The 22,735-nt window shown below is 48.7% G+C and overlaps 1 protein-coding gene across 1 annotated transcript in view; it reads right to left on the bottom strand.

The window, feature by feature from the left end:
* The window catches only part of LOC120030901 (adhesion G protein-coupled receptor B1-like), a 69,516-nt gene extending 53,470 nt beyond the window's left edge, over positions 1 to 16,046 (bottom strand). The window contains exons 1-3 of the mRNA XM_038976410.1: positions 15,299 to 16,046; positions 14,727 to 14,733; positions 9,866 to 9,879 (exon numbers count right to left, since the gene is read on the bottom strand). Of these exons, the coding sequence (XP_038832338.1) occupies positions 9,866 to 9,879; positions 14,727 to 14,733; positions 15,299 to 16,046 (769 nt within the window). The remainder of the gene's footprint in view (positions 1 to 9,865; positions 9,880 to 14,726; positions 14,734 to 15,298) is intronic.
* Between the last annotated feature and the right edge of the window lie 6,689 nt (positions 16,047 to 22,735).

Here is a 22,735-nt window from a genome sequence, read left to right as displayed (position 1 = left end):
TAAAACTTCCTCCTATCTCTCCTCCTCTTTCCGCTCTACTCCCTCTCTTCGCCTCTGTCCTCCCTCACTCTTATTGACTGTTCTTCTGTCCTCCCTCTCTACATATCTCCAAATCTCATACTGTACTTTCTCCTTCCCCTATCTCTCAAGCACACATGCACACTCATTCAAATATATGTGGTACAGTTTGCAGTGTGTGTACTGTACGTGTATTTGTATGTGCGTGCATGCATGGGTGTCCATCTTTCGTAGTTAACTTCTTCTGAAAGTCACCTTCCCCTCCCATTTGGAGCACTGTAACGGCTGGACTGGCATCTCCATTACATATCAGGTTCCTGCTCCAACTGAAATCATCAATACCAGGCAAACTCTCCAACCCCCCGGAAATCACCCCTCTACAATCAATACAGCTAATGTAACCCTATCTTAAGAGAGAGAGAGAGAGAGAGAGAGAGAGAGAGAGAGAGAGAGAGAGAGAGAGAGAGAGAGAGAGAGAGAGAGAGAGAGAGAGAGAGAGAGAGAGAGAGAGAGAGAATGAAGGGGTAAAGACTGCATAATAAATATAATCGATAGTTGTGTATCTCTGAATGAGCATAATAATGATGGTATGAGTTTCCGCGAATCTACTGTATATAGGCCTGTGAGTATTATGTGTACATATCTCTCTGTGTGTGTGTGTGTGTGTGTGTGTGTGTGTGTGTGTGTGTGTGTGTGTGTGTGTGTGTGTGTGTGTGTGTGTGTGTGTGTGTGTGTGTGTGTGTGTGTGTGTGTGTGTGCATACAAGTCTTGTGTGATTAGTGTCTGGGCTGAGCGGCTGTATGGTTGAGTTCGATCACACGGCTAGTGCTGACACCCAGAGGACAGAAGCAGTCAACTGCAGGCTGGAGATAACACGCACACACACAGAGAGAGGGGGGGGACAGAAAGAGCAAGGGAGGGAAGGAGAGAGAGAGGGGAGAGGGAGAGAGGGGGAAGGGAGAGATAGGGAAGGAGAGAGAGGGTGGTAGGGGATGAGGAAAAAGGAAAGTGACAGAGAGATAAGGAGGGAGAGAGAGGGGAATATACTGTATGATAGTTCATGTGTAAAGTTTGCTAGATGTTCTACATTGTCTTTGTCTGCACATGAGAGCACACATCATTGAAAATTAATACATGAAGAGATAGAGAGACAGTGAGAACAACCTGTGTATTTTCCTTTAAAAAAGTAATTACCCCGGCCGCATGTAAATAACACACTTTCATCATCAATGACGTAAAGGTCAAGGATACTAAGACAACATCCTGCAAAGCCATGACATTACAATTTGTCCTTCTCCCTCGTTCTCTCTCTCTCTCTTCTTTTCTTCTTCTCTATCTCTTTCTCTTTCCCTTTTTCCTACCCTCTCCTTCACCCTCTCTCCCTCCCTCTTTCCCTCGCTCTCTCCTTCCCCTCTCTCTCTCCATCTGCTGTGTTCATTCAGACAGTGCTTTAGGCTGCATCCAGCAGGTATAATCCAGTGCCTGCAGTCAGTCATTCAGTATCCTGCTCTGGATAAATATTTGAACAGCAGCACTCACACAATCCCATCCTATCGATCCCTCTCCCTCACTCCTCTCCCTCTGGGGTCAGGAAGCTTAAACTCAGGTGTCCTCCCAGCACTATATCAACAGCCCTACCCGGTCTATGGTGACATTACCGCCTATTCCCTCTAACCCCATCTAACATTCATATTCTTCAGTTCCAACTTCAAACCTCCCAGCACCACATCAACACCCTTACCAGTTTGGTGGTGACATTATACTCCATGCACCTCAGTTCCCAGCCTCAATTCTCTGATGTCATTACAGCAGGGGCGGCAGGTAGCCTAGTGGTTAGAGCGTTGGACTAGTAACCGAAAGGTTGCAAGAGCGAATCCCCGAGCTGCCAAGGTAAAAATCTGTCGCTCTGCCACTGAACAAGGCAGATAACCCACTGTTCCTAGGCCGTCATTGAAAATAAGAATTTGTTCTTTAACTGACTTGCCTAGTTAAATAAATGTAAAATATATATATATTTTTTTTAAATGACCCTATCCTTCAGTTTCCATCCTCAACCCTCTGATGTCATTACCCGCTACCCTATTCTAACCCCCTATCCTTCAGTTTCCATCCTCAACCCTCTGATGTCATTACCCACCTACCCTATTCTAACCCCCTATCCTTCAGTTTCCATCCTCAACCCTCTGATGTCATTACCCCCTACCCCCTACCCTCTCTAACCCCTATCCTTCAGTTCCCATCCTCAACCCTCTGGTGTCATTACCCCCTACCCTATCTAACCCCCTATCCTTCAGTTTCCATCCTCAACCCTCTGATGTCATTACCCCGTACCATATCTAACTCCATATCCTTCAGTTTCCATCCTCAACCCTCTGATGTCATTACCCCCTACCCTATCTAACCCCATATTCTTCAGTTTCCATCCTCAACCCTCTGATGTCATTACCCCCTACCCTCTCTAACCCCCTATCCTTCAGTTTCCATCCTCAAACCTCTGATGTCATTACCCCCTACCCTATCTAACCCCCTATCATTCAGTTCCCATCCTCAACCCTCTGATGTCATTACCACCTACCCTCTCTAACCCTCTATCCTTCAGTTTGCATCCTTTACCCTCTGGTGTCATTACCCCCTACCCTCTCTAACCCCTATCATTCAGTTCCCATCCTCAACCCTCTGGTGTCATTACCCCCTACCCTATCTAACCCCATATTCTTCAGTTTCCATCCTCAACCCTCTGATGTCATTACCCCCTACCCTCTCTAACCCCCTATCCTTCAGTTTCCATCCTCAAACCTCTGATGTCATTACCCCCTACCCTATCTAACCCCCTATCATTCAGTTCCCATCCTCAACCCTCTGATGTCATTACCACCTACCCTCTCTAACCCTCTATCCTTCAGTTTGCATCCTTTACCCTCTGGTGTCATTACCCCCTACCCTCTCTAACCCCTATCATTCAGTTCCCATCCTCAACCCTCTGGTGTCATTACCCCCTACCCTATCTAACCCCCTATCGTTCAGTTCCCATCCTCAACCCTCTGATGTCATTACCACCTACCCTCTCTAACCCCTATCATTCAGTTCCCATCCTCAAACCTCTGGTGTCATTACCACCTACCCTCTCTAACCCCCTATCCTTCAGTTTCCATCCTCAAACCTCTGGTGTCATTACCACCTACCCTCTCTAACCCCCTATCGTTCAGTTCCCATCCTCAACCCTCTGGTGTCATTACCCCCTACCCTCTCTAACCCCCTATCCTTCAGTTCCCATCCTCAACCCTCTGGTGTCATTACCCCCTACCCTCTCTAACCCCCTATCCTTCAGTTCCTTCTCCCAACCTTAACCCCTACCAGGTCATTGGTGGCATTAAAGGGATGTTGTGGTTTAAAGGGATGTTGATGGTTAGAGGAGGTTCTGTTTTGTGTTGTAGAGGTTGGAGCTGGTAACTGTCAGGGTGTGGCATGGTGGGGCAGATGTTGGGGTAAATTACATTTATATTCAGAGAATTATTAAGGAAATGAATTCAAATTCCAATTTGAAATTGGAAAATAACTATTTATTTTTTATGAGGATTTTTCCATTGTTGAATAGGAAATTCAATTCCTTTCCTGAAAAGAAAAGCATTTCCAAACATGGTTGTTGACTACAGTATGTTGGTTAAAGTTATCAGGGGTATAGGACTAAATAAGTTGGAACGGAAGCGCATAAGGGTTAGAGGGGACAAGGGGTTAAACCACAACATCCCTTTAAAGCACAACATCCCTTTAAAGCCCTAATATAACCTGTGAGCCCAGCTCCAGCCTTTACCTTCCCATTAGTCTGGCTGAATGGACCTATTGTCTATAAATACCTATCAGGTGGAGGGGCTGTATGCTCTCAGGTGCAGGTCAGTCAGGCAGACACTTCAATTCGGAAGATGGATGCTTCACTTCAGAGGGCGCGATAAGAAAAAGCTCAAAAGGTCCTTTGACTGGTAGGGATCAAATGGTGGTTATTCTACTTTCTCTATCAGACTGACAGACAGACAGGGAGATGGAGAGGGAGGGAGTTAGAGAAGTTACCAGGCTTTTCTTATTTTCTCCAGACACATTCATCTTCAAGCAGGAACACCCGCTCTGATAAGGGGCTAGCAAATCGTTGTGGGCGAAAATATAGGAGCACGAATACGCACGGACAGACACGCGCACATGCACGCACACACAAACACGCGCACATGCACACACACACACACACACACACACACTTGTTTGTCTGTCAATAATAAACACTTTAGTTTGAAAACAATGCATTTTCCTTGGTTCTGAATTCATCTAGAAAATGTTTGTTTTCGTCTTGTTTGTGTCTGAGATGAGAAATGTTGGAAAGCGAGAAAAGCAGCAGATGATTTGACCTTAACTCAATTAAAGAGGAACAGTTTGACTCCAGCTGGAGGTTGTTTACAGGTTGTTACTTACAAGCCGTCCTCGATGTGCTAGGTGTCAGGCTAATGTGTTCCTATGGTTACTGCCAGGGCCTCTGTATCTATTTCCTCCATGGTGAGTAAACTGCCCACCCCCTCACCTCCCTCCATTTTCCTCCTGGGCAGTGTGTGTGTGTGTGTGTGCATGTGTAGTATGCAGAGTTAGAGGGCTTTATGGGACTTAAAACACTCCCCACCACTGAAATCCTCTTTCCTCCTCCTCTTCTCCTCATCCTCCTCCAGTCTCTCTAACTCGTTCTGGAGCCCACCAGGTACCTCTTCTAATGAAAGTGTCACTGTCATCATTCTCCCTCCTACTGTCTCACAGTTACCAACCAAGGACATTACAATACACTGCTTAATTTCCATGTTCCAAAGGAATGGTTACCTATTTAAAAAACCAAGGACAGCTACTACTGGACTCCTGCCCTGTAGGACGTGTAGAGAATGAGAGAAACACACACACATACACACACACTCCTAGCACAGAGTGCACTGTGGTAGATTCTCACCACGCTCTGTAATACTCTCATACATCTGAAGCCCTTCTCTCCCCACACAGCGTGGGATGGCATTGTGACTCACAGAGAAAGAGAGGGATGGAAGGATAGAGAAAGAGAAGGAGGAGGTGGATGAGGAGAGAAGGGGGGGTCAGGGCAAACCTCAGGTCCTATCTCCCCCTGCCAGAGTGGTGGGCTGGAGAGAGGGGGCCCTGGAGCCTGTGTGTGTGTGTGTGGTTGTGGGTTTGTTTGTGTGTGCGTACGTGTATGGTTGTGGGTTTGTATGTGTGTGTGTGTATGTGTATGGTTTAGGGTTTGTGTGTGGGTCTGCTTTGGTTTGGAAGAGCACACGTGACATGTCTGTGCTAATGAGCTCTTCTCCTGGGCCTGCCAGGCTCTGACCAGACAGAGTGTGTGTGTGTGTGTGTGTGCGCGCGCATGTGTGCGTGTGTGCGTGTGTGTGTGTGTGTGTGTGTGTGTGTGTGTGTGGGGGGGGGGGCGCTGTGACAGGATACCACCCCTGCTTGTCATTCCTGGGTATATCACCAATGAGAAAAGAGAAAAAAAAGCAGTCTTTACAGCCAGTACATCTCACTGAGCTGCTGCTTCATCCCTAACAAGGGCACAGAGACACACACTCTCACACACAAACACACACATGCACTTGAACACTCTCTTAGCAGACACACATAGGCACCCAGGCGTTCACACACAAACCTTTATGAGGACACACATTGAGAGACAAAGGCAAACACACACACACAATGACATTTTGCTGTGCCTTTGGGCGCACGGCGGCAGTAAACTGTACACTGCTGCCTGATCAGAGGACATTCATCTTCATTCTCCCTCTCATCAAATCTGAAGAAAGACAGAGAGAGCCTCAGTCTAGCATTTAAAGCCCTGCTACAGCTCGTATCGTATCCCAAGGTGGCTTAAGGGAGAGAACACACACACACACCACACACACGCACATACATACACACATACACACCCACACAGAGACACACAGACCAACAGCACTGAAAAGAAACCAATGAAATGAAGAAAATGAAAGACTACAGATCACAGCATGAAGAATTTCCAAGAGTGTGAAAGAGTGAAGGAGAGAGAGATAGAGAAAGTGAGAGAGAAAGAGCAAAATAAAGAAAGAAAGAAAGAGAGAGAGAGAGAGGGAGGGAGAGAGAGAGAGAAAGAGAAAGAGAGAGGTGGAGGTGTGACAGTGAAAGGCAGGGAGAGAGAAAGGTGTGACAGAGTGAAAGACAGGGAGAGAGAAAGGTGTGACAGAGTGAAAGACAGGGAGAGAGAAAGGTGGAGATGTGACAGTGAAAGACAGGGAGAGAGAAAGGTGTGACAGAGTGAAAGACAGGGAGAGAGAAAGGTGTGACAGAGTGAACGACAGGGAGAGAGAGAGGTGGAGGTGTGACAGAGTGAAAGACAGGGAGAGAGAAAGGTGGAGATGTGACAGTGAAAGACAGGGAGAGAGAAAGGTGTGACAGAGTGAAAGACAGGGAGAGAGAAAGGTGTGACAGAGTGAAAGACAGGGAGAGAGAGAGGTGTGACAGAGTGAAAGACAGGGAGATAGAAAGGTGTGACAGAGTGAAAGACAGGGAGAGAGAGAGGTGTGACAGAGTGAAAGACAGGGAGATAGAAAGGTGTGACAGAGTGAAAGACAGGGAGAGAGAGAGGTGTGACAGAGTGAAAGACAGGGAGATAGAAAGGTGGAGGTGTGACAGAGTGAAAGTCAGGGAGAGAGAAAGGTGTGACAGAGTGAAAGACAGGGAGAGAGAAAGGTGTGACAGAGTGAAAGACAGGGAGAGAGAAAGGTGGAGGTGTGACAGAGTGAAAGACAGGGAGAGAGAGAGGTGTGACAGAGTGAAAGACAGGGAGATAGAAAGGTGGAGGTGTGACAGAGTGAAAGTCAGGGAGAGAGAAAGGTGTGACAGAGTGAAAGACAGGGAGAGAGAAAGGTGTGACAGAGTGAAAGACAGGGAGAGAGAAAGGTGGAGGTGTGACAGAGTGAAAGACAGGGAGAGAGAGAGGTGTGACAGAGTGAAAGACAGGGAGATAGAAAGGTGGAGGTGTGACAGAGTGAAAGTCAGGGAGAGAGAAAGGTGTGACAGAGTGAAAGACAGGGAGAGAGAAAGGTGGAGGTGTGACAGAGTGAAAGACAGGGAGAGAGAGAGGTGGAGGTGTGACAGAGTGAAAGACAGGGAGAGAGAAAGGTGGAGGAGTGACAGAGTGAAAGACAGGGAGAGAGAGGGGTGTGACAGAGTGAAAGACAGGGAGAGAGAAAGGTGGAGGTGTGACAGAGTGAAAGACAGGGAGAGAGAGAGGTGGAGGAGTGACAGAGTGAAAGACAGGGAGAGAGAGGGGTGTGACAGAGTGAAAGACAGGGAGAGAGAGAGGTGGAGGTGTGACAGAGTGAAAGACAGGGAGAGAGAAAGGTGTGACAGAGTGAAAGACAGGGAGAGAGAAAGGTGTGACAGAGTGAAAGACAGGGAGAGAGAAAGGTGGAGGTGTGACAGAGTGAAAGACAGGGAGAGAGAAAGGTGGAGGTATGACAGAGTGAATGACAGGGAGAGAGAGAGGTGGAGGTGTGACAGAGTGAAAGACAGGGAGAGTTAGAGGTAGAGGTGTGACAGAGTGAAAGACAGGGAGAGAGAGAGGTGCGTCAGTTGTAAGCAGTGACGAGTTATCTGTCAGAGCAACAAGGGATTCCTGGAGCAGTGCAATAGGTTGCACGCACACATACACACAGACACACACGCACACAGACACACACGCACACAGACACCCACGCACACAGACACACACGCACACAGACACACATGCACACAGACACACACGCACACAGACACACACAGTCCAATGCTAACCATTATCCACACAGTTACACAGTTACAGTTACGCACAGTAACTGTGCAGACACACACACACACGTCCGTATGCTCGCCAGCCAAAAAACTGGAGCTGATCCTTTATCTTCACACATTAAAGCAGCAATCAGCAATAGAAACAAAAACAAAGCCACCTCCCTGCCCCTGTTTCGGTGAAAAGCTGAGGGATGGGGCTGGAGAAATGTAACCACTCTCAAATAGACAGAGCCATGGATGCAAGGACAGACCATCAATGATATTAAAGTTTTAGTTTTAACCATGTTTTGAGGCTCTACAGTGTGTGTTTACATTTACGTTGTTCACAAACATTGAAATAAAACAAGCTCGTATTTTGGGTTCTGATGGGGTACAACAGTTGAACTAAGCTCATGAGGCATGTATAAGTTATATTCTTCAAGAATCATACCATTCATGTATCATTAAATTGATGTAGCAACTGCTGATTTGTCAGTAAAATTGCTTACTTAAAATATGCATTTTGAATAAAGCCTTAGAGGGACCTGAGGTGGAACTGTGAGAGGAGAGAGACACCATCCCTCAACATGTTCACCAGGACAACTACTCAGACAGAAGAGGGAGAGGTAGGAAGATACATTTTCAAAATGTGTGTTTCAGTGAAGGTATATTATAAAAAGGGCTTCCACACGTGGACTTAAAACTGAGTGTAGAACAGCCGGGCTCTATAAGATATGACAGTAGTAGATTTCCTATACAAGACTGTCACATTCTCTCTGCAGAGTTAGCTATGGTACTGTAGCATTGCGTTAGCCCCGGTACAACCAGTATTGGGGTGTCAAACAGAGTACAGTCTGACTCCACAGTCTGGCCTGCTCCAACCCACACAGACACCCGGTGGCTAACACTAGGCTACACATCACACACACACACACACACACGAGGCTACATATCACACACACACCAGGGATATATCACACACACACACACACACACACACACACACACACACACACACACACACACACACACACACACACACACACACACACACACACACACACACACACACACACACACACACATAAACACACCAGACACACATGCAGGCATGCAAACACACAGTCTTTTACAGCTAACCTTGTGGGGACACACAATTCAGTCACATTCAAAATCCTATTATCCCTAACCCTAACCCTAACCCTAACTCTAACCTTAACCCAAAAACCTAACCCTTACCCTAAACCTAACCCTAGCTCCTAGCCCTAGCCCTAACCCTAAAACTAACCCTAGCTCCTAACCCTAACCCTAAACGTTACCCTAGCTCCTTATCATAGCTCCTAACCATAGCTCCTAGCTCATGATGAGAGAGGGTACCAGTCCAAATTTGGGACCTTTAACCCCTCTGGAAGTATTTTTTATCATTTTCTGAAAAATCTGAAAAATTGACCAAAAAAATTCTAAGTACACATTCTAGCCGTGCACCTGGTGATTGAACAGGTTACTAGGTGCACATTTAAACATGTTTTTAAAGGCTTTAGTGGGGTGCTGGGGGTCCATGGCCGGTTAGGGAGCACCCCCCACCCAGGTCAAGCCAACTGGGGGCGCCACTGGTTGTTTTGGTCGTTTTCAACCATCAGCACCTGGGAACCCTATGTAATTCAATGACAGAGCTCTGCTGAAAAATGACTAAGTCCAGCTTTCGCTCCACAGACTATGTCCAGCCGTGCACCTGGTGATTGAACGGGTTACCAGGTGCCGAGCCTCTACAGGCTAACTATAGACCTCCATGCCTCTTGGCCTACTCTCTCTGCCCTGCTTGCCTGCCTGCCCGCCTGCCCTCTCTCTCGGCCTGTCACTTCAGCTCGGTCCACCTGGTGCCCTATGACACCCTGTCCCTTCACCCAGGCCTCCATACATTCTCAACCGTGACCAAATGACACACAAAGACAAGGGTGAATTTCATGGATTGATTTGTCCCTCAATTAGTGACCGGGCCCGGCTGGCATTATGAGGCAAATTATGGTACCGGTAATACCATGCCTGCGTCGCCAGGCCTGCGTCCCCCAGCTGCATGCGCCACCACCGCTGACTGCTCACCCTCGTCCCCCAGCTGCTGCGCCACCACCGCTGACTGCTCACCCTCGTCCCCCAGCTGCTGCGCCACCACTGCAGACTGCTTACCCTCATCCCCCAGCTGCTGCGCCACCACTGCTGACTGCTCACCATCGTCCCCCAGCTGCTGCGCCACCACAGCTGACTGCTCACCCTCATCCCCCAGCTGCTGCGCCACCACTGCTGACTGCTCACCATCGTCCCCCAGCTGCTGCGCCACCACAGCTGACTGCTCACCCTCATCCCCCAGCTGCTGCGCCACCACTGCTGACTGCTCACCATCGTCCCCCAGCTGCTGCGCCACCACAGCTGACTGCTCACCCTCATCCCCCAGCTGCTGCGCCGCCACCGCTGACTGCTCACCCTCATCCCCCAGCTGCTGCGCCGCCACCGCTGACTGCTCACCCTCGTCCCCCAGCTGCTGCGCCGCCACCGCTGACTGCTCACCCTCGTCCCCCAGCTGCTGCGCCACCACAGCTGACTGCTCACCCTAATCCCCCAGCTGCTGCGCCGCCACCGCTGACTGCTCACCCTCATCCCCCAGCTGCTGCGCCACCACCGCTGACTGCTCACCATCATCCCCCAGCTTCTGCGCCGCCACCGCTGACTGCTCACCCTCGTCCCCCAGCTGCTGCGCCGCCACAGCTGACTGCTCACCCTCGTCCCCCAGCTGCTGCGCCGCCACGGCTGACTGCTCACCCTCATCCCCCAGCTGCTGCGCCGCCACTGCTGACTACTCACCCTCGTGTCCCAGCTGCTGCGCCACCACTGCTGACTGCTCACCCTCATCCCCCAGCTGCTGCGCCACCACTGCTGACTGTTCACCCTCATCCCCCAGCTGCTGCGCCGCCACTGCTGACTGCTCACCCTCATCCCCCAGCTGCTGCGCCGCCACCGCTGACTGCTCACCCTCATCCCCCAGCTGCTGCGCCGCCACTGCATGACTGCTCACCCTCATCCCCCAGCTGCTGCGCCGCCACTGCTGACTGCTCACCCTCATCCCCCAGCTGCTGCGCCGCCACTGCTGCCTGCTCACCCTCATCCCCCAGCTGCTGCGCCGCCACTGCTGACTGATCACCCTCATCCCCCAGCTGCTGCACCGACCGCTCACTGTCAATCCCCGGCAAAGTCCCAGGGTTCACCCTGGGCTCCAGCCGCGTTCCACCACCATTGTTCTGCTGCATGTACTGCCCTGATTCGGGATGCAGTCTGTCAGTCGAATGCCGGCTCACTAGCATAGCATGCTTCCATTCGATAGTACCAGACTTAAGTTAATGGGTGACTTTGAAATGTCGGTCTATCCGCCCGGTGTTCTGCTTGGGACAAAGTCCACAGTCACGTTTTCGTCTGCTGTTCATAGCTTCTCTCTCCTGCCTTCCTGCGTGCGTGAGTCCCTGTTTGCTCCACCGACCAACAAACTAACCCTAGCTCCTAACCCTATCTCCTAACCCTAGCTCCTAACCCTAACCCTTAACGTAGTTCTAACCCTAACACTAATTCTAACCCTAACACTAAACCCCTAGAAATAACATTAACCTTGTGGGAACTAAGAAAATGTCCCCAGTTGGTCAAATTTTTGTGTCCACTCACACAGGCACCACAAACTTCAGCTTCTCTCTTAGCACTCTGTCAGCCACCCACTCTGGTCACGAGGGACCAGTGTGTGCAACTATCTGCCCAACAAGAGAGGGAGAGAGAGTGTTTCTTTGGAGAGAGATGGAGAGAGACAGAGACAGAGAGAAGTAGCGTAGTGTGTGTGGGAGGAGGTGTTAATGCATTAGACTTGCTATAAGACTCTCCTCCCCTCTCCTCTGGGAGCAGCGGTTTGATATCCCTTAGTTTAGCAACCTCACATCTAAGCTGTGTGTGTGTGTGAGTGTGTGTGTGTGTGTGTGTGTGTGTGTGTGTGTGTGTGTGTGTGTGTGTGTGTGTGTGTGTGTGTGTGTGTGTGTGTGTGTGTGTGTGTGTGTGTGTGTGTGTGTGTGCACAACAAGCTGTCCTCTCTGGGAACTACCACACACATTCATCTTACTTAACGACAGCATTCTGCTAACATCTGACCACCATAAAGAAAAGTGCAAGTCATGAATACATGTTTTTCTCCTCTCTCTTTTCCCATCTCCTCCCACACTCCTCCCTCCTTTCCAGTCCCCTTGAACTCCTCTTACTCTCTGCTTCTCGCTCTCATTTTTGTAAATTTTCTGTCTTTCTCCCATCTTCCCATTTTCTCAATTTCACGTCCCCACACCAATCTTTCCCTTTTCTCCCTCTCTCTTCGTTTCTCTCCTTGTCTCTCAAATCCCTCCTTTAATTTGTCACTGCCTCCCCTGCTGTCTCTGTAAAGTGAGAAATGAATCCTCTCCTGCTCCGTGATGTCTTCCCACTGTGCAACACATACACGCACGCACGCACGCACGCACGCACGCACGCACGCACGCACGCACGCACGCACGCACGCACGCACGCACGCACGCACGCACGCACGCACGCACGCACACACACACACACACACACACACACACGCACACACACACACACACACACACACACACACACACACACACACACACACACACACACACACACACACACAGACAGGCCCAGCATTCAAATGAAAGCTGCCTCCCTTCTCTTCCTCTTTGCTACCAGTGTCGGCCTGCTCTCCAAAGGCCTGACCTCTAACTGACTACTCCAGCCATCTGCTCTCCATGTGAAAGGGATAGATGTGTGGACGGGAGGAAGTGCGGAAGTGACGTCTCTCCTCTCCATAGAGAGAAACACAGAGAGAGATGGAGGAAAGATGGAGGGTGAGATAGACAGGGATCCATTGATCGTGTGCTGAAGCCTCAGAGACAGAGCCATGAAGGCCTCTGTCTCAACAGCTCACTTCCCAAACCCTTCAACAGTCATCTCATTTCATGCTCCTCTTCTCTCCGCTCATTGCTCCTCTCCTACTCAGCACAGCAAGCCAGTCTGGCTCCCAGCCCATTCCCACACAGAATCCATTATCCTTTCTTCTCTCTCTTCATCCTCAACTAACCCACCCAACCATCCTTCCAGCTAGCCATCCATCCATCGACTGTCTCCCCATGCTCAGTGGGGGTTCAATTGCCACTCAGAGAGGTATAGGAATATCATCAAAGTTCACTTTGACCTCAGAGGCCCTGCTTTTCTGAGAGAGAGAAAGAGAGAAAGAGAAAGAAAGACTGAGAAAGATAAATAAATAGATAGAGAGAGACAGAGAGAAAGAGAGAGAAAGAAAGAAAAATAATAGGAAGAGATTCATAATATGAAGAATCCACCTCTTTCTAGATGTACTCAGCCAAGTCTGTGTTGTATGTACCTCCAGACCACACCCCATGATCTGGATTACGTAAAAAGGATAACTAGCCTAGTGTGGAGAGGAGAGGAGAGGAGACCCTTGGTGACAGGGAACATTAGCTGCAGAGAGAGGAGAAGACAACATGAGATACCCACAACATCAGCTCTGCTTGGCTGGCTGCTAGACTGAGTCTCCTCCAAGAGCCTGGAATCAGCCTATAGGCCTGGGTAGGGGGAGGGAGGGAGAGATTAAGGGAGGGATGGGGAGGGAGAGGTTTGACCAGAGGCTGAAGTGATATAGAAGAGAAAGAGAGGAAGGATGCATGGATGGAGGAGAAGAAGGAGGGAAGAGATGCAGAGGGAGGGGAGAGGGCTGGGTGCTCTGAGAAGAAGATATTAGGGCTGTGATGATACCAGTATCGTGATATTTTTCCCATGGAAACATTTTTAACACGAAGCAGGCCTCTTTGGTCATTTAAAAACCTGCTGTATGTAAAATATTGTGTGTTATACCTTGGAAAATAAATACATGTGAGTCTGGATGACAACATAATTATGGTTGTTTCCAACATTAGGGCTGTTTTCTTAATAAGTGAAATCTGCTTTGTTTTCTTGTTTTCTTGCCTCCATACTAATGTATTGCGAATCTGGCATCGTCCCGGCCCTAGAAGAGACTAGAGGCTGATAAGAGGAAGTGATGCAGAGAGCGAGAGAAGAAGAGAAAGATGGATGGAGAAGGAGAAGAGGGGGGTGGGGAGAGCAATGGTTCAACCCAATGGTAGGTAGTAGCCCTAGCCTCCCTCAGGGATGGAACTCTCAGTCATCAGCCTGTCTGTCAGGTCCGGGCTTGAGGAGGGGAGCCAGGGTCACACAGCACCATCACACATCTAACCAACTACAGACCCATATCCTTATCCAAGCCCCTATAGCATCTCTCCTGTGCATCGCCCCCTGCTCAGAGCAACCATACACAGAAATCCAGCTAGCTACAGTCCCCATAATCTAAAGCTCATCTACTGTGTATCCAGCTCACACACACACACCCACTCCCCCCGCTCAGAGCTGCCATTAAAGTTATCCCATATTACACATAGATCATTCCTCCCCAGTCCCAGCCTCCCTTCTCTGTCCATCCAGTTCCCCCTCTCTCCATCTCTCCCTGCCCATCTCTACCTCCCTCCATATCCCTCCTGCAGCAATCCCATATCACACCCAGATCCTCCTCCCCAGTCCCAGCCTCCCTTCTCTGTCCATCCAGTTCCCCCTCTCTCCATCTCTCCCTGCCCATCTCTACCTCCCTCCATATCCCTCCTGCAGCAATCCCATATCACACCCAGATCCTCCTCCCCAGTACCAGCCTCCCTTCTCTGTCCATCCAGTTCCCCCTCTCTCCATTTCTCCCTGCCCATCTCTACCTCCCTCCATCTCCCTCCTGCAGCTATACCATATCACACCCAGATCCTCCTCCACAGTCCCAGCCTCCCTCAGGCCGATCCAGTGTATCTCTTCCCAACCACAGAGAGACAGGACACGGCGCCAACCTGCCAAGGTCATTCAGCTCAGAATTCATCAGCTGAAACCCTATACCATCTCTGTTCTGTCTATGAGCTACTGTCATTCTACTGATCTTTCACGGCCTTTCTGCTTTCTGTGACCTAGCCAGAGCACTTTACTGGATGCTGCATAGTCATTTGAACACAAATTGCCTCAAACTGTCCGGAAATTATAAGGAGGCGGCTATGTCAATTACTTGTGTCTTTCCTTTTAAATAACTGTTTCATTGTATTTTGACAGGTTAGAGTACGAGGCTCCCTACACATTCATTGATTGACCTGGACCGCAGAGGCCCCCCATTTAACATGAAATGGCATGCTATACAGACAAGATGACCAAGTGAGCCACAAGCCTCGCCTACAAGCTCTCCTCCAATAGACAAAACGGCATCACACGTTGGCCAAAACATTTCCACAAATGCCCATAACTAAAACCAGAGAACTATTCCACTCACTGTTGCTGTCAGTATCACTCTTCTCATTGGCGCTGGGTAGGCAGTTCTCCAGATAGAACCCGTTCCTGTAGCATCCATCCCCCTCGCTGAGCTGTGGAGGAGGAGGGGGCTCCCAGCACTGGCAGGGGGTCTGCATGATACCACAGGGCCTGTTAGAGGTGCTGGATGCCAGGCAGTCCTCCAGCCACTGGCACAGCATCTGACACGCTGCCATGCTGGGGTTACGCTTCCCCACCACCAGGTACTCTGTCTTAAATTCCCCATCTTCGCCAGGGTTAGAGGTGGTGACCGTCACGCCGGCCCGGGGCGGCCCTTTCCTCATTTGTAGGAACTGTTTCCCAGCCTCCAGAAAGGCCACAGGGGATGAAGATTCACACAGCTTGACCACCTCGTCGAAGCTCTCCATCCCCAGGTAGGTGCGCGTGGTCTCCAGAAACGAGTCAAACTGGAATGTGCGGAGCTGCCGGGGAATGCAGTCCGTTGTGGCGGTAGGTTTGGTTACCTTGATAAAGATGGTGTAGCGGCGCGGGTCTGGGTTCTGCAGGGTCCAGGAGCAGGGTGCCGTGGGGAAAGTGGAGGAGGACAGGAAGTGGCCGAAGAATCGGCTCTGGACCAGAGTGGAGCAGGTGTCTGACTCAGGCCCTGAGGGAGCAGCCGGGCACTGACTAAACAGTTGTATCAGCAGCAGAAGCAGCAACGATGATGGCAGGGGGACTTGGGGGTTCACCAGGTGCCCAGGTAAGGAGGACAAAAGAGTGGTCATCATGGTTACCAAATGAATTAGAAAGACCAGAGGGGTTTTGTTGGAACCTCTGTTTTTTTGTAACCTCTCGTTGATCTGTCTTTCTGTCTCACTGATATTCTGGCAACCAGGTGGGACCTTCAGGGTGTTCACTGAAGCCTCTGGGGTGGAGGTACAAGGGAAGAGGAGGAGGAGGAAGAGAAGGAAGAGGAGGAAGAGGAAGGAGGAAGAGGAGCAGGAGGAGGAAGGAAGATGAGGAGGAGGAAGAGGAGGAAGGAGGAAGAGGAGGAGGAGGAAGAGGAGGAAGGAGGAGGAGAAAGAGGAAGATTGCACTCAGCGGTCCAGTGATCTGTCCATGATTGTGTGTGTCAGTCGACCCAGACTTTCAGATGAACCTGGAGAGAAAGAGATAAGAGAGATATTTTGACCTGAGAGGACACATCACTATAACAGCAAATACACTAGCAAATCAAGAAGATAAGACATGAATAATTAGCTCCTTCCATTATACTCTCACCACCAGACTCAGTTTGTGCATAGGGGTTTGATCTCCATAACAACACAGATATATACAGTGCCTTCAGAAAGAAGTCACATCCCTTAACTTTTTCAACATTTTGGTGTATTACAGCCTGAATTTAAAATGGATGAAATTGAGATTTTTGTCACGCATACTTATAATACCCCCTAATGTCAAAGTGCCTCAAAGCGAGCATAGAAGAGCTCATCTGGTAGGCTCGTGTCACTGGACAGCACGCGGCTTTGCTTCCCTTTGTAGTCTGTAATAGTTTGCAAGCCATGCCACATAAGACGAGCGTGATATCCATATCGCCGTAGTGATTTAGCTCGTCTGGTAGGCTCGTGTCACTTGGCAGCTCGCGGCTGTGCTTCCCTTTGTAGTCTGTAATAGTTTGCAAGCCCTGCCACATAAGACGAGGGTCGGAGCCGGTGTAGTATGATTCAATCTTAGCCCTGTATTGACGCTTTGCCTGTTTGATGGTTTGTCGCAGGTCATAGCAGCATTTATTGTAAGCTAGTTAGAGTCCCGCACCTTGAAAGCGGCAGCTCTACCCTTTAGCTCAGTGCGAATGTTGCCTGTAATCCATGGCTTCTGGTTGGGGTATGTACGTACAGTCACTGTTGGGACGACGTCCTCGATGCACTTATTGATAAAGCCAGTTACCGATGTGGTGTATTCCTCAATGTCATCTGAAGAATCCCGGAACATGTTCCAGTCTGTGATAGCAAAACAGTCCTGTAGTTTAGCATCTGCTTTATCTGACCACTTTTTTATAGACCGAGTCACTGGTGCTTCCTGCTTTCATTTTTGCTTGTAAGCAGGAATCAGGAGGACAGAGTTGTGGTCGGATTTACCAAATGGAGGGAGAGGGAGAGCTTTGTACACGTCTCTGTGTGTACAGGTGATCTAGAATTTTTTCCAGATGTGCAAAGCGCTTAGAGACTTACCCAGAAAGACTCACAGCTGTAACCGCTGCCAAAGGTGATTCTAACATGAATTGACTCAGGGCTGTGAATTCTTACGTAAATGAGATATTTCTGTATTTCATTTTCAATAAATTTGCTAATATTTCTAGAAACATGTTTTCACTTTGTCATTATGGGGTATTTTGTGTAGGTAGATGTGTGACAAAAATATCAGTTTAATCCATTTCTGGCTCTAACACAGCAAAATGTGGAAAAAGTCAAGGGCTGTGAATACTTTCTGAAGGCACATAAATCAACTGACACAGCAGAATATTGTTAGACACAGTCAGTGAGGCTTGAGAAGAGAACCATATGCCCAGTTGATCCAGATCTCTGAAATATGAAGTATGTGTAACCACCAGACAGAAGGATGATATTATATAGGCCTAGCTTTGTTTTGGTTCATTAGTCAAGTGCAGAACGGTCCCTTCCTGAGAGACAATGGCTTGTTTAAGATGTCTCCTCTCATATTTGATCAGTGAGCACACTAATTTGTCCAATTAAGCGGCTATTAACTACAAAAATATAAACAGCTGCAATCATTCATTATCTCTGTGTCTTTGCTTTAGCTTGCCATAATGTGATCAATAGCTTCGTTTGTTTTCAATTATTAACACTAAAGCCATTAGGAGGGCTAAAAGGGAATAGGTGTGGGGCGCCAGGTAGCCTAGTGGTTAGCGTGTTGGACTAGTAACCGAAAGGTTGCAAGATTGAATCCCCGAGCTGACAAGGTAAAAATCTGTCATTCTGCCCCTGAACAAGGCAGTTAACCAACTAGGCCATCATTGAAAAGAAGAATTTGTTCTAAACTGACTTGCCTAGTTAAATAAAAATAAATAGGTGAATATGTCAATAGAACATGTTGTTGTTTAAACGGATATTTGTCCTTCATTACAAACCATAATACTGAAATACAAACTATTTCATTCTAAAACAATTTTGGTGTGGAAAATTGCTTCATGGTAGAACAGTAACTACTCCTATCAAACGGTCATTATCACTTTGGATACCTCATGATGCAGTTGCATTGGCTCTCTCAGACCTGTATGGATTTCAGATGAAGACAGCCAGGAGAGGGCATATAGCAGGCTTACTGGAGGAGTCAGGGACACCAGACACCACATCCAGGTTTTCACTGATCAATCAAGCTGATCCAAAAGCCTCGCTAAACATTCCCATCTCCCCTGAGATCAAATACAATACTAAGACAAATGCGGACCATTGGATCCCTGTGTGGCAGTAAGTTTTCTATGTATGTCTAACAAAGCAAATGTAGCATATTGGGCAAAGTTGGCCTAGAGCACTGTGATGGCGGCCTGTCTCACATTCCCACTGAAATGTAAGCCCTGCTTGTTCACTGTCTGCTAAATGATAATGTTTCCAAATCTTGTTACTGATTTTAAACATGTGTTTGATTATGAAATTGCTAACAAGAGCCCCAGTCTTCTGTGTCATTCGAGTTAATGTATTTTGTTTGTTTGTGCATTTTGAGTGCTTCCATTGTGTTTGATCGTTGCTGCTTCTGGAAGCTTCGCTCGTTATATATGAGGTTATATACGAGCAGATCTGTGCATGTAGACTGTATCCCGCGGATGCTCGAGAAGCGGGCACCCCTTTTCCTGTGGATTCTGTCATTTTGTCAATTGATTACCTTGTTTATTGAAAATGTATACTGGTTTAATTGAGAATGGTCTGTGAATAATATTATGATGACGATAGTCTTCTTTTAGATGTTTCTAAAATCCTTAGGTTCGCAAAGGGGACTTAAACTACTTTGTTGGTTATGTGCACCCCTGCATGTTGTGGCAATGGTTTTGTCCAGAGAGTGGCACTTGGCAATTTTACCTGAGGTGCGTTCACTTTGCTTCAACGTTTTCTATGTTGCGTGACGGTTTTCCAAAATGGTCAGCACCGTTTTCAACAGTGTTTGAGGTACGTTTGCTCCCATTTGGTGGGTGTGGCAAGTTGTGGGCTGATCAATATGGGTGTGACCATCTGAAATTGCAAAACTCATGTAGTACACCATACGGTAAATTCCCTCTGAACCACCATAATCACAACGTTTTGGTCACCCAGTACAGCACTGTTTCTGTTGAGTTCAATGTTGCACACAATTCTATCCAGTCGATGCTGCTGAGGAGAGGAAACCATGCGTTTGATGTGTTTAAAACCATCCCAATGACGCCTTTCCAGCCATTATTATGAGTCGTCCTCACCTCAGCAGCCTCCACTGGTTCTATTGTACTGAACACAACCCTGGCTTTGCCAGTATTTTGTAAGCTCCGAAAAGGAACGTATTTGTTTGTGAGTAGGCTGTATTTTCTTTCACATTACCCATAGCCTATTTCCCCAAATCCAGTTTTGGATTGAGGACGGCTTGATTCATTTGTAGAAAAACATTTTTGGTTGTGTTTGTATTTTTTTGTGTCCGATTATAGTTGATTCCTACAAGTGCTACCACTACCATAATTTTTTAAATAAATATCAAAACATTTTCACCATATACTTTTAAGATGGTAAGACATCTTTACCTTTTCAAAAACACAGATAATGATTCCCGCAGACACTGTCCATGTATATATTGTATGGGCTGTCCAGTCCTGAATATTTCCTCCATGATCGTGTCTACAGGCCGTGAACTCTTCTCCACCCCATTAGGATTTGAGGGCTAGCCTAGTGGAAAGGCTCCTTATGAGCCATAAATAGCACACTAGTTCCTTTATCCATTTGACCAGGGCTTTATGAGACCAGAGCCCTATGGCTCAAAAAAGTACACTATAAGGAATAGGGTGCCATTTGGGACTTAGCCTCTGTGTCCTAGCCTACACTAGAGAGAAATGTGGCCAGGCAGGCCAGTTCCTGGAAGAACATGTCTGGCACTAGTAGTGTCTGACAGTCAGTGCAGTGACATTGATTCACTAGCCACCACTGGTACACAAGCACATACACAAGCACAACTAGCTACTGTGGAGGAGGCAGGCTGAATCACAATACTGAGCCACAGTGTGTCTATCTCCACTAGCAGTGAGGCTATGAGAACTGTCTGAATGAACAGAGCAGAGCTTATTTCATTACCTTCTAACATCACCTCTGGTTCTAGTTCTGGAGGGAGCAGAGATGTCAGACATGGATTTGGAAGCAATAAACTTCTCTGACTAAAACTGAATCTGTAATCGAGCTGGTATGATCTCAACAAAAAATATATGAATTACTTCAAACTTGAAACTACTGTACAAACTGGCACCTATTGCATGCATGTACCCACCAGTCCCTACACGCCATGAATGTACCCACCAGTCCCCACACCCCATGCATGTACCCACCAGTCCCCACATCCAATCCATGTACCCACCAGTCCCCACACCCCATGCATGTACCCGCCAGTCTCCACACCCCATGCATGTACCCACCAGTCCACACACCCCATGCATGTACCCACCAGTCCCCACACCCCATGCATGTACCCACCAGTCTCCACACCCCATGCATGTACCTACCAGTTCCCACACCCCATGCATGTACCCACCAGTCCCCACACCCCATGCATGTACCCACCAGTCCCCACACCCCATGCATGTACCCACCAGTCTCTACACCCCATGCATGTACCCACCAGTCCCCACACCTCATGCATGTACCCACCAGTCCCCACACCCCATGCATGTACCCACCAGTCTCTACACCCCATGCATGTACCCACCAGTCTCCACACCCCATGCATGTACCCACCAGTCCCCACACCCCATGCATGTACCCACCAGTCTCTACACCCCATGCATGTACCCACCAGTCTCCACACCCCATGCATGTACCCACCAGTCCCCACACCCCATGCATGTACCCACCAGTCCCTACACCCCATGCATGTACCCACCAGTCCCTACACCCCATGCATGTACCCACCAGTCCCTACACCCCATGCATGTACCCACCAGTCCCCACACCCCATGCATGTACCCACCAGTCTCTACACCCCATGCATGTACCCACCAGTCTCCACACCCCATGCATGTACCCACCAGTCCCCACACCCCATGCATGTACCCACCAGTCCCTACACCCCATGCATGTACCCACCAGTCCCCACACCCCATGCATGTACCCACCAGTCCCCACACCCCATGCATGTACCCACCAGTCCCCACACCCCATGCATGTACCCACCAGTCTCCACACCCCATGCATGTACCCACCAGTCCCCACACCCCATGCATGTACCCACCAGTCCCTACACCCCATGCATGTACCCACCAGTCCCCACACCCCATGCATGTACCCACCAGTCTCCACACCCCATGCATGTACCCACCAGTCCCCACACCCCATGCATGTACCCACCAGTCCCTACACCCCATGCATGTACCCACCAGTCCCCACACCCCATGCATGTACCCACCAGTCCCTACACCCCATGCATGTACCCACCAGTCCCCACACCCCATGCATGTACCCACCAGTCCCCACACCCCATGCATGTACCCACCAGTCCCCACACCCCATGTGCACGCACACTTGAGTCTTCTGAGCATATCATTTTGATCCTGGGTAGGGAAACGTTAGAGCCGTACATTTAGTGGGTTGCATTCTTATGAATCAGCACACATGCCCCCTTCCTGCCCTGTTTAAACACTCCTCCGACCTAGAGTAACCTTCAGTCCAAGGTGTCCAGAGAGCAGGATTTAGCAGCATTTTACCAGACGAGCCTAACACTAATGAAATGGATATGGATTCAACAGCGCAGGAGCAAGAAAGAAGGAAAGAGCTGCTGGTCTCTATATACATCACCACCTGTCCCTCACACACAAACACACATGTACACACATACACACATACACACACACAGCATGCACTGGGAGCACTTCCTGTGCTGCCTCCCAGTGCTCCTCTTACTACCCCCCTCTTCTTTTAATGATTGTGTGTTTGAGAAGCCAGCACAGATGTACAGCAGGCTATTAACACACAATCTATTCCACAGGAATGGTGAACAAACCAAGGCAGGACCAAAGAGGACAGAGATTCAGAGATTCACATACATCCGTGCCCTTCAAGATTTGGACACCATGTTGTCAGTAAGGAAAATGTCACCAATTTCATTCACTGTATTTTTGGCCTTTGTAGAGAAATGGTGATGGATGAAATAATCTCAGTTTCATGTGCATAAGTTATGATGATTTACGGTGGAACTATGATATAGTGCAAAACGTGTTAAACCGACTTCATAATTGTAG

The sequence above is a fragment of the Salvelinus namaycush genome, chromosome 37 (genome assembly GCF_016432855.1).
Source record: "Salvelinus namaycush isolate Seneca chromosome 37, SaNama_1.0, whole genome shotgun sequence".
Classification (NCBI taxonomy): Eukaryota; Metazoa; Chordata; class Actinopteri; order Salmoniformes; family Salmonidae; genus Salvelinus; species Salvelinus namaycush.
Note: the sequence above shows the minus strand (reverse complement) of the source record. Positions and strands in the feature narration are given on the sequence as shown.